The sequence below is a fragment of the Scyliorhinus canicula genome, chromosome 22, assembly GCF_902713615.1.
Source record: "Scyliorhinus canicula chromosome 22, sScyCan1.1, whole genome shotgun sequence".
NCBI classification, from domain to species: domain Eukaryota; kingdom Metazoa; phylum Chordata; class Chondrichthyes; order Carcharhiniformes; family Scyliorhinidae; genus Scyliorhinus; species Scyliorhinus canicula.
Window position 1 is genome coordinate 19,735,239 of NC_052167.1, and position 12,396 is coordinate 19,747,634.

The following is a 12,396-nucleotide window of genomic DNA, read 5'->3' on the forward strand; positions in this document are numbered from 1 at the left end:
CTGCTCCAACCATGCTGCCCGTCTAATCTAAAATCTTCTACACTTCCTGGGTCCGTATCCCTCTATTCCCATCATGTATTTGTCAAGATGCCCCTTAAACGTCACTATCGTCCCTGCTTCCACCACCTCCTCAGGCAGCGAGTTCCAGGCACCCACTACCCTCTGTGTAAAAATCGTGCCTCGTACATCTCCTCTAAACCTTGCCCCTCGCACCTTAAACCTATGCCCCCTAGTAATTGACCCCTCTACCCTGGGAAAAAGCCTCTGACTATCCACTCTGTCTATGCCCCTCATAATTTTGTAGACCTCTTATCAGGTCGCCCCTCAGCCTCCGTCGTTCCAGTGAGAACAAACCGAGTCCTCAGATGTCCCCAAAGTACACCACAGCCAAAAGAGTAATTACTGTCGAAGTGCAGGCAAATGCGACAGGCCAAGTGCGCACAGCAAGGTTACCACCAGACCACTTGCTTTGGTGGTCACAGTTCCAGGGGCACCAGCTCTTCACTGGGCACAGCAGTGCCGTGCGATTTTCTCTGCCCAACTGAGACAGTAGACGCATTTTCGATTTACCATTGCATCTGAAAGACAGCTCCCTGACAGTGCAGCAGGCTTGTTTATAATAATAATAATCTTTATTGGTGTCACAAGTAGGCTTACATTAACACTGCAATGAATCCCCTAGTCGCCACATTCCGGCGCCTGTTCGGGTACACTGAGGGAGAATTCAGAATGCCTGATTCACCTAACAAGCACGTCTTTCGGGACTTGTGGGAGGAAACCGGGGCACCCGGAGGAACCCCACGCAGACACGGGGAGAACGTGCAGACTCCGCACAGACAGTGACCCAAGCCGGGAATCGAACCTGGGACCCTGGCGCTGTGAAGCAACAGTGCTAACCACTGTGCTACCGTGCCACCGCATTCACCTTTGGATTCTTAGCATCGTTACTGAATCCAGAGCCTTCTGAATCGGAGGCGAAAGGGTGCTACGGGTGAGCCGGGACTGTCACGAGGAACCACTTACGTAGAGCAAAATAATGGGGCTCGGACAGGCGGCTTGTCAACCCTCCAGGATTGGCCTGGAGTCTCCAGGAATTGAGGATCAATCTCCAGGACACAGTTGTGCGCAGTTGTGTGAGGAGAGCCACCGGGACATTAAAAAGTAATTTTTTTTGTCATTTTCTTCGAAGGTTTCTCTTTACCACATAGAAAGATTTTGAAAATCGGGGAAGAGAGGCTGTTTGACTGACAAGTCAGCCATCAACCAATTGGGGAATGAACCTTTTTGATTTCCAATTAGCTTAAAAAGACAGTGTGTCACAAGGACAGTGTTGTCCGACTAATGGCAAGTCATGTGGTGAAACCTCCAGGAATACATTAGACCACAGTTGGCAACACTACTGATGGAGGGGAGTGAATCGGAGAGATGTGGAGGCCAAAGGGAGAGAATAAAAAAGAGATCACGTCAGATGCGCTTGTGCTCTCGCTGATTCACTTTATTCAAATTACAGAGTTCAAAACTCTGCTTCCATCACTGTACCCAATTGCTGCATAAAACTCCGGCTCCTGAATATGGCTGTAATAGGGAAACATGTCTGAATATTGGGATGAAGGTAACTCAGGCAACAAGTGCGTCCATGGTTAGTAATTATTGGACTTGGTTGTAAGATGGCCTAAACTTTCTGTCTGTTTCTGCTGGCAGGATCTTCCGATCCCGCTGACGTAGCGCGCCCCCCCCCCCCCCCCACCCCCCTCCCACCCCCCACGGCCCCGGGTTGCCCAGCGGCAATGGGAAAACCCGCAGACAGTGGCGGGACTGGAAGATCCCGCTGCTGACCAGTGCCAGGCTTTCTCCGCCATCGCAAAGCTCACCAAGAGGGAGGGAGAATCCCACCATAGCAACAGAGTCTGTCTCACCGTTTCATTGGGCTCTGCTGGCTGATTCAAGTCATCACATTTAATGTTGTGAAACTCCCTTAATGGCAGAGAAAATCATTTCAAAACACTGCTTGGGCGCGGCGAGGTGCAATCGCTTTGGGTGACAATCCTCTGGATGAACACATTTTTGCAGGAGTCTTGTTTCGTCGGAAGCTTATTCTGTTCCCCGTGGGATATCCTGCCAGGGTTATTGATTCCTCTGACAGGGCTGCTGGGAATGATCCGCAGGATGCTTTCCTGAAATCGACCTCAACAACAACAATTTAGATAGTACCCTTAATGTGGCAAAATTTCCCAAGGTGCTTCACAGGAGCGCCACCAAAGAAAACCTGACACCGTGACACATTTGGAGACAGACGGGAAGGAGGTAGTTTTTAAGGAATGCTGTAAAGGAAGTGAGGGAGAGATGGAGAATCGGGGAGGATTAGGGAGGGAATTCCGGATGCAAGAGGCTCAAGTTCCTTTTATAATGAAACATGGGATAATAGCCTTTCTCTATAATTAGTAAATTATTAAAGAAGCCACATGCTGAGATATTGCATGTTTCAAAGTTGTGCTTACTCAGTTTCATTAGTGGGTGCTTAAGACTGGGCCAATAATAATAATCTTTATCAGTGTCACAAATAGACTTACATTAACACTGCAATTAAGTTACTGTGAAAATACCCCAGTCGCCACATTCCGGCGCCTGTTCAGGTACACCGAGGGAGAATTCAGAATGTCCAATTCACCTGACAAGCACGTCTTTCGGGACTTGTGGGAGGAAACTGAAGCACCCGGAGGAAACCCACGCAGACACGGGGAGAACGTGCAGACTCCGCACAGACAGTAACCCAAGCCGGGAATCGAACCTGGGACCCTGGCGCTGTGAAGCAACAGTGCTACCCACTTTGATGAATTAAGAAGATGAATTGGGCAGAAAATGGTTGCTGTGTCAGTTTAATCTTTTCTGTGTTTTCTTTCTTTTCTGGATCCAGTTGAGTGACAGTCAAGCGGCACGCACAGCAGGATTGAGTCAGAACCCAAGGGTTTAAATTTGGCCCAGTGTTGTTGGTGGCACAGTGGTAAGCGTGCTGCCTCACAGCACCAGTGACCTGGGTTTGATTCCAACCTCAGGTGACTGTCTGTATGGATCATAGATTATAGAATTTACAGTGCAGAAGGAGGCCATTTGGCCCATCGAGTCTGCACCGTCCCTTGGAAAGAGCATCCGACTTAAGCCCACACCTCCACCATTATCCCTGTAACCCAGTAACCCCACCCAACCTTTTTTTTGGGACACTAAGGACAATTTATCATGGCCAATCCACCTAACCTGCACTTCTTTGGACTGTGGGAGGAAACTGGGGCACCCGGAGGAAACCCACGCAGACACGGGGAGGACGTGCAGACTCCGCACAGACAGTGACTCAGCTAGGAATCGAACTTGCGATCTGCTGCACAATCAATGGACACGAAACGTAGATGAGATCCAAACGATAGGCTTTAATGCACAAGATGTGTGCCTGGCGGCAGACGTACAGAAGAACGGCCGACTGCCGGGAAGCACTGGTTCTTATATCCCGCCCCGTAGGCGGAGCTACCTACCTCTCAGCCAATCGGCTGAGAGGCACATGACTTACCCAGGCCAATGGGCAGCGAGTCCTCTGCACCAATAGCAGCTCACTTCCAGGTACCGTAATACCCCTAGTCATACTACCACACGATCCTGGAGCTGTGAAGCAACTGTGCTAACCACTGTGCTACATTGCTAGTGTTTGCGCATTCTCCCTGTTCCCGCGCGGGTTTCCTCCGGGTGCTCCAGGTTCCTCCCACAGTCTAAAGATGTGCAGGTTAGATGGATTGGTCGTGCTAAATTGCCCTCGAGTGTCCAGGGGTGTATAGGTTAGGTTACGGGGATTGTGCGCGAAAGTGACCCTAGATAAGGTGCTCTTTCAGAGGGTCGGTGCAGACTCGATGGGACGAATGGCCTACTTCTGCACTGTGTGAATTCTACGAATTTATGTCTGTTTTTAGGGGTTTTGAGACTTAAGGCACCAAAATGTGGGCAGGAAGCATGCACACACGTGCGACCAGAAATGCACCATCCACCATTTTGGGAAAGGACAAAGATGAGGTGACCATTGGAAAATTTCCACCGAGGATAGATGTGCACAAATTAAGGATTTTTAAGAAGATAAAGGGAGACACACAGTACAATTGTACAGTAAATAAAATAAATAATCTTTATTGTCACAAGTAGGCTTACATTAACACTGCAATGAAGCTACTGTGTGAAAAGCCCCAAGTTGCCACATTCCGGCGCCTGTTTGGGTACACTGAGAGAGAATTCAGAATTCTCAGCTGGTGCGGAGATTGAACCCGCGCTGCTGGCCATGTTCTGCATCACAAACCAGCTGTCTAGCCCCACTGAGCTAAACCAGCCCAGCAGGAGCCAGCTCCAAATCAAATACTGAGCCATGACCTGAAATACAGTATGGAAGTTATAGGCACTGGCGCATCATAGTGAAAGTGACCACAGTCATACATTGGATTACATAGAATGTCCAACACAGAAGCAGGCCATTCGGCCCAACCAGTACAGGCTAGTATTTACACATCACTTGAGCTCCCTCCCATCCAGCTTGTCAATCCGCCAGGATTGGCCTGAAATCTCCAGGAATTGAAGATCAATCTCCTGGACACTGCTGAGGGCGACCCGGAGAAAAATCATCGGGACATTTAAAAAAAAATGATTGTTTTTCCTTTTGTCATTTTCTTTCAAGGTGTCTCCTCACCAGGTTGTAAGTATACGGACATAGGGAAAGAAAGACTGTTTGGGCTGACAGTCAAACATCATCCAATTGGATAATGAGTCTTTTTGTTTTCTAATTGGCGCAGGAAGGCCGTGTGTCACACGGGTGGATGTGTTGGCCGACCAATGGCTGGTGCAGATGCCAAGTCATGTGATGAAATCTCCAGGAATATATTTAATCACAGTCGGTAACCCTACTTCCATCCTTCCTCATTTAATTTAATCTTCATAACCGTCTATTCCTTTTGCCCTCACAGGCTTATTTAGCTTCCCCTTAAATACGTTAACCACTCCCTGTGGTAGCGAGTTCCACACTCTTAGCTCCCTCTGGGTAAGGAAGTCCCTCCTGAGCTCCACGTTTAATTGCCTGGTGACTATCTTATCTTGATGGCCCCCTGGCTTTGCAAGAAGTCGAAGCCTTCCCTCACTGAGAGGAGAATATTCGACACAGGAAGGGAGGATAAGCTGGTACAGACGGCGTGCTGGCCCACCCTCAGGGTGGGGCTGTGTCACTGCATGTTGGTTAGGACCCTTAGCTCCTACTTGGAGCTTCACACAAAGAATCAACATAGATTGTAGTTTCGACAGATGTGAAATCAAACCTTTATCACCCGCTTTTAAGGGCTCAACAAATGTCTCACAAATGGTTTTTTAAAAAAATAACTGGACCAAAAGGGAGTGGAGGCCTGAATATATTTAAGAAGGAAGTGGATGAGATTTCGAGACTCTAAAGGTGTTGAGCGGGGATGGGGAGAGCGCTGGGGTATGGACTAGCGATAGAGGATCGACCATGATCATGGTGAATGGTGGAGCAGGTGCAAAGAGTCGAATGGTCTCCTGCTCCTATTATCTGTTTCTAAAATGAATAGATTGACACAAATGTAATCCTTCCCAGTAACCACCATAATTTCTTCCCAGATAGATTTGTGTTAGGCATGGTATTATGGGCTTTGCTCCCAAGGTGGACATGTGGAGTTAAGATACTCTGTCCACCTTGGGAGACGATGTACTCTGTATGTGTACATAACTTCTGCACTGAACCCCATTTGTTTGGCTGTAGAATCTGATTTGCGAGTGGCACTCCCTTCCGGAGCCAGCACAGATGAATAGCATTGGCCCGAGGTCGGCTGATGTTTTCTCTTTCCATCAGTGTCTCTTTTCCACCACCTTGTCACTTCTTTTGCCCTCTCTGCTTTTTCCATGTCCTTCCTGACTGCTTGACTCCAGGCACTCGAGTCAGCAGTAAGGATTTCCCGTGCATCGACTCCGATCCTGGTCAACGTGAGTTCACGCTTGCAGACGTTATTGAATCGCAGACATGGTGGCCAATTGGTCTCGTATTGACAGTCAGCTCGCCGCAGAGCATGTCTTTGTGGGGGGGGGGGGGGGGGGCTATCATCGATTTGGTTCACATGGGCCCAGCCAATGGAGTCACCACTGACTCAAGAGGGCCAACACACTGGGGACCCCTGCACATTGGTCTACTTACACGTGCAACACCCTGTCCTACCAGGCGATCCTCAATATTCATCTTGGGCAGAGGAGTTGGAAGCTGTTCAGCCACTTCCCTGGTATGAATAAGTGGTCCATGCTTTGCGACTGGAGAGGAAGGTGCTGAGAACTCAGATGAGCCATAATCTAATTCGCGGAATAGACCCAAATAGACCTGTTTCCCAACGATAGGACTTGGAGATACTAGAATTAGAAAACAATGGGGCCTGATGTCGCGAATCCAGGCTCCCAGAAATAGTTGCACCTTTACAAAGAGCTCCAGGCTCACTCTATTTTGTCATTCTTTCCAGGTAGTTACCAGGTGCAAACCATGGGCATCGCCTACCGATTCTAGGGTTTCTCCCTTTTCATTGCTGATATTTGCTCTGGTCTCACTAACTTGCGGATGAACTAAATAATTGATGGCCTTTATGGCTGTGTAGTAGCTGTGCACACTGTTTTGAATTGCTGATCAAGGTACGAGCGGATACTTTCGACTCAGCCATGTCAACCCCAGCGGGGGCTGGGGGATTTTAATTGAGCTGCGAAAATAGTGCTTCATAGAGCGAAAAAAACTGGTTGGTTTAAGGCACAAATGTTTCTCACCAGTCCAAAGAACAAGTAAGGCGAACTTGAACTCTCCCTTGATCATTTCCTTTTGTTCTGGGACACAGGGCCTTTTGTTGGCAGAGGAGTCAATAATCAGCGTCACAAATTAAAAAAAAATATATAAATTTAGAGTACCCAATAATTTTTTCCAATTAAGGGGCAATTTAGCGTGGCCAATCCACCTATCCTGCACATCTTTTGGGTTGTGGGGGTGAAACCCACGCAGACACGGGGAGAATATGCAAACTCCTCACGGACAGTGACCCAGGGCTGGGATTCGAACCCGGGTCCTCAGCGCCGTAGGCAGCAATGCTAACCACTGTGCCACCGTGCTGCCCAGCGGGCACAAATATTAGATAATTGGCCAAAGCTCCACAGGGGGGAGATGAGCGGGCGTCTGTTTTTTTGACACAGGGAGTAATTCTGATCAGGAACGACTGCCTGAAAGGATGGTGCTTCAACAGTAACGGGTGTCCCTTTGAGAGGGAAAAGTTTGCAGGATAATGGGCAAAGGGTAGGAGAGTGGGACTAGTTGGATTCAAGGAGGCACCGTAGGAAGAGAAGGCCGAATGGCCACCTTCTGTATCACTAACAATAACACCAACTTACGTCTAATGTTTCCTTGCAGGGTTTTCCAGTTCAGACATGAGTAATCATTTTGTGACTCTAGCGGAGATCCTGGAGGCAAGAGGAGGACCTATAGAAGACAACGAAATCTGGGCCCTGCTATTACAAGCCACCGAGGTCTTGCAGGAGAATGCCGTGGAAGGTAATTGCTTTCTCAAACTTGCTGGTTCATCCACTACTTATTTGTACAAGCTGCCTTAAAAAGTCTGGAAATGAATCAAGGGCATCTCAAGGCAAGAGAAAGATCAGAAAAGTCTGTTTCTCTTTTCCCGGTCTGTACGACTCGGGATCAGCCATTGGACAAGAGAAGCTGAGAGGTTTCACGTGACTTTGTGCGCTGTGTCAGAATCATCCCGTTCATAACTGGAAACCAGGAGGCCATTTAATGGCAACAGCAAAATATTGACGATCTGAAATAAAAAATAAAAACAGAAGAAGCTCGAAATACTCAGCAGGCCTGACACCATCTGTGGAGAGGAACCAGGCGGTTAGCATTTTGGGCCGATGACCTCTGATGAGAGCATGATGATCATTGACCTGACACGTCATTCCTCTCTTTACACACATGTTGCCTACCCTGCTGAGGAATTATGGCATTTTTTAATTCTTTTTACAATCATTTCTTGGCCAGGGCTTCTTATAGGATCATAGAATTCTTACAGTGCAGATGAAGGCCACTCGGCCCATCAGGTCTGCACAGACACTCTGAAAGAGCACCCTACCTAGGCCCACTGCCCGTAACCTTATCTAACCTTTGGACACCAAGGTGCAATTTAGCATGGCCAATCCACCTAACCTGCACATCTTTGGACTGTGGGAGGAAACCAGAGCACCCGGAGGAAACCCACGCAGACACGGGGAGAACGTACAAACTCCACACAGTCACCCAAGGCCGGAATTGAACCCGGGTCTCTGGTGCTGTGAGGCAGCAGTGCTAACACTGTGCCACCATGCTGCCAAGCCTCTCAGAGCATGAGGTGCTGGATTCTGCCAAAGGTTGGAATTAGGCACAATTCGGGTGCAATTATCCTCGCCGCTTCCGTTTCAGACCATGTCGATGAGAAGCTGACATAAAGCAGCGTGTGAGAGGGAGCTTAGGGCTGGTGATCAAAGAGATGGATTTCGAAGAGATGATGGAAGAAAGGGAGAAAGATGGAAGGATGGTGATGCTCAGGGATGGTGTCCCAGGCTCTAGGTTCATGATAGCCGCACATTGATGGGAGAATGTTAGGGAGGATGGAGTTTGAAGAACAACACGGACTTGAGAAACAATCAAGCTAAGCGAGGTTGCAAGGTCAAGGTAAGACAAGGTGTTGAAGAGACCTTCAGATACAGACAAGGGCAAGTTTTGTGCTGGCGGAGGCATGACCTACTGGTCCCGCCGCTGTCAATGGGGTTTCTCGTTCTTTGCACCCTCTGTCGCTGGGGTGGCAGAAGGTGGGTGGGGTGGGGAGGGGGAGGGGGGGGGTCGCCGTCTTTGGCATGGGAAGATCCCGCCAGCAGTGACGGCTGAAAAATCCCACCTGACGTGTTGGGCATAGAGTGTTCCCGATAGTCCGCGAGGGCAGGATGATGAGAGAGTGGGGTTCAGTGTGAGTTAGGACAAGGGCAACAGAGCTTTGCAAAGGTTGAAATTTAGGAAACCAGCAAGGAGAACTTTGGAGATTGGAATGGGAGGAAGATGTGGTTAAGCATTTTATTATGTTGTTGTTGCTGTTTCAATGAAATGTTTGAGACGATGAGGAAATGTGCACATAAATGTAATACCCCAAGTGTGACATGTCAAATGTGATGTAGCGAATGAGCTTGTTAGAAACATTGTGCCTTAGACAAAAGTCATTCTCCAAAATTTCTGAGCTGCTACACTTTAGTATGTTTCCTAACGCTTAATGTCTCTTATGGCCAGGGTGGAATTGTCAGTCGTCTATCATAGATTAAATAATCACCTTTAAAAGACAATATTGGCCCCAAATCTTCTTGTACTTTCTGTCACTCTGTTACCGAACTTTGCCCGCCCTTGTCTGTGATCATCAAAACTTAGCTCTCAGATTCCGGGAGAGTGTGCAAACTCCACACAGGTGGGCAGCACGGTGGCGCAGTGGTTAGCACTGCTGCCTCACGGCGCCGCGGACCCGGGTTCGATCCAGGCCACGGGTCACTGTCCGTGTGGAGTTTGCACATTCTCCCCGTTTCGGCGTGGGTCTCACCCCCACAACCCAAAAGATGTGCAGGATAGGTGCATTGGCCGTGCTAAATTGCCCTTCTATTGGACAAAAATGAATTGGGTGCTCTAAATTTATAAAATAAAAACTCCACACAATCACCCAACCCTGGAATCGAACCTGGGTCTCTGGCACTCTGAGCCAGCAGTGCTAACCACAGTTCCGCCCACTGCAGTGTTAATGATCAAACGTGCAGAGGTCCAAATACCACAAATTGTTTTGGCACAAATAAAAATTCCAGAACGGGTATAATATTTCGCAGTAAACTATTTACGCCTGTATTGTTCAGGGCTGAAGTGTACAATGGACTTGGCTTGGCACTTTGTCCATTAGATCTTTGCAGCTTATTCCTCAGATTATTGACAGGTTCGAGGAGACGCTTGTCTGCCTGTGCTGACTGCTAGCTTTATTTGTTCTCAGTTCGCACGTGGTTTCACTGAAAATGCTCCCCTTATATTACAGTGCAAAAGAGGCTCGAATATCAAGGGGCAGCTCCCTCTCTGTCATAAGAGCTCTATGCTTTCTGCGTAGAGTTACAGAATAATAAAGGCACATTTCGACCCTGGGAGCCAGCCTCATTGCTACGCCACTATTTGCTTACATGGCCCAGCCTGTCAGAAATCCCAGGGTCAGGCAATTGCCACCCCGTGATCAGGCACCAGAGCCCTGTGTTGGTGCCGGCGAAGGACCATCCTCTGTCAACAAACCGGCTTTAATCTTTCGTACAGAGCGCACCGTGGAAAGCCAAGGTGCCAGCGGCGTTCAGTTAAGGTGGCACAGAGGCGGTACTGATGCCCTGGTACGAGCCTGGCACCCGATTCCATCACCGAGTGCATTAAAATCAGGTATCAGCAGCGACGGAGAGGGATGTGGAGACGCTCCACACCACCCGCTCATGCCTCCATCCAGAAATCTGATTTAATTAGCGAGTTAACTCCGAGGTTGACCAGACCCTGTCTCAGGTACATTGTTCAACACCATAATCGCGAAGGTGTTGAAGCAGGAGGTAGGCAGGTGGGAGGCTTGCTTCGATCAGATCAGCATTGACCACATAAATTGGACGCCCTGAACAAACCTATTCAGTCGCATCGACCTTGTCCAGTGAAGCACGTGTACTTGTTTGCCCAGTAAAAGAACATGGGTGGGATTTCGCCCCCCCCCCCAACCCCACGGTGAACTTTCTGCCGCTTGACGGGATCTTCTGGCCCCTACGGTGTTTTGTGCTGGGGACCCACCGCAGGAGGTCACCTTTGGTGTGATTGGATGATGTCGCCGATGGGAAGGTGTGGAAAATCCCGCCTCGTGTTTAATATATCCGAGCCTCATCTCCTGGCGTGGGATTGTCCGGTTCGCCAGGCGCGTGTTTCTCGGCGGCGGGCCATTCGCTGGCGGCGGGATTCTATCTTCTCAATTTCTGTAGCAAGCGTGTCATGTGTTCCTGCTAGTCTGCTACATATTCAAACTGTGACGTGGTACCTGAGGGGACATGAACCATGAATTTCCGACTCCCCCCCCCCCCCCCCCCCCCAGTTGTGTCCTCCATTAAAAAGGTGGTTTGGGCTGAGGTAATGTTTTCCCCTTGTGCGGAGGGGGGTGGGGGTGTTGGAAGCTCTCCTCGGCAGAGTGGCTCAGTGCCAAAGTAAAGAAAGGCTTTCATTTATGTAACACTGATCACAGCTGTCGGTCATCTCGAAGCACTTCATGGCCAATGAGGTGCTTTTCGAAGCACGGTCGTTGGAATGTCGGAGAAACCGCAGCCAGCAAGCTCCCGCAGGCAGCGATGGGAATAACCCGGTTCGTGACATTGATTGAAGTAAAATATTGGGGCAGACACCAGGAAAAACGGCACTACCCGGCTCCCAAACAGTGCCGTGGGATCTTTTACATTGACCTGAGCAGGCAGAGTGGGCCTCGGTTTGGGTCCTCGCTCAACGAACAGGCACCCCTGACAGTGCAGCAGCCCCATAGTGCCGCACTGCAATTTCAGCCCAGAACCTTATGGTTCAAACACAGCTGACACATGTGGACAGTACTAAAACAATTAGATTGCATGACGCCTTGGGTCTTCTGTTCTGGAATCGAAGTCCGATGGTGGATTGCAACGTTGGCACGGTGCCTGCTGGGCTGTGGGACGGCTGAGCACACACTATGTTCTGCTGTTCAGTGCATTAATTATATATCACTGAGGAGCTCAGTTAATCTTGTGGTGGGGAGGACAGGAACCTGCCCGCCCTGCCTGTACCCTTTGCTCTTTTATAAAATATAACCTTAAAGTACCCAACTCATTCTGTGGGGGTGAGACCCACGCAGACACGGGGAGAACGTGCAAACTCCACACGGACTGTTAACCGGGGCTGGGATCGAACCCGGGTCCTCAGCGCCGTGAGGCTGCAGTGCTAACCACTGCGCTACCATGCCGCCCACCCTTCGCTCTTGACGTTGTGCCAGTCATTACCAGCAACTCTGAGCTCCAGAAGTCCTGGTTTGAAGGGTCGCCACCAAGGACTGTAACCACCAGTATGGACCTATTGAACACGGCATCTCTGTGTGCTGCAAGTAGACTTAACACCGTGTTCCATTGAACCGTGTCTCCAGTGTATTCCTGGAGGTATTGCTTGGTTACCGGCATAACATCTGAGGAATCTCAAGGCCCTAATTTCTAAAGTTCAAAGTACGCAAAGTACGAAGTATATGCTGTGCTCTTGAACAGAATTAA

The 12,396-nt window shown here is 49.3% G+C and overlaps 1 protein-coding gene across 1 annotated transcript in view; it reads left to right on the plus strand.

Moving 5' to 3' along the window:
* ptpn20 (protein tyrosine phosphatase non-receptor type 20) overlaps window positions 1-12,396 on the plus strand; it is a 364,145-nt gene that overhangs the window by 29,184 nt on the left and 322,565 nt on the right. The window contains exon 2 of the mRNA XM_038782830.1: window positions 7,460-7,600. Within this exon, the coding sequence (XP_038638758.1) occupies window positions 7,477-7,600 (124 nt within the window). The 5' untranslated portion in view covers window positions 7,460-7,476. The remainder of the gene's footprint in view (window positions 1-7,459; window positions 7,601-12,396) is intronic.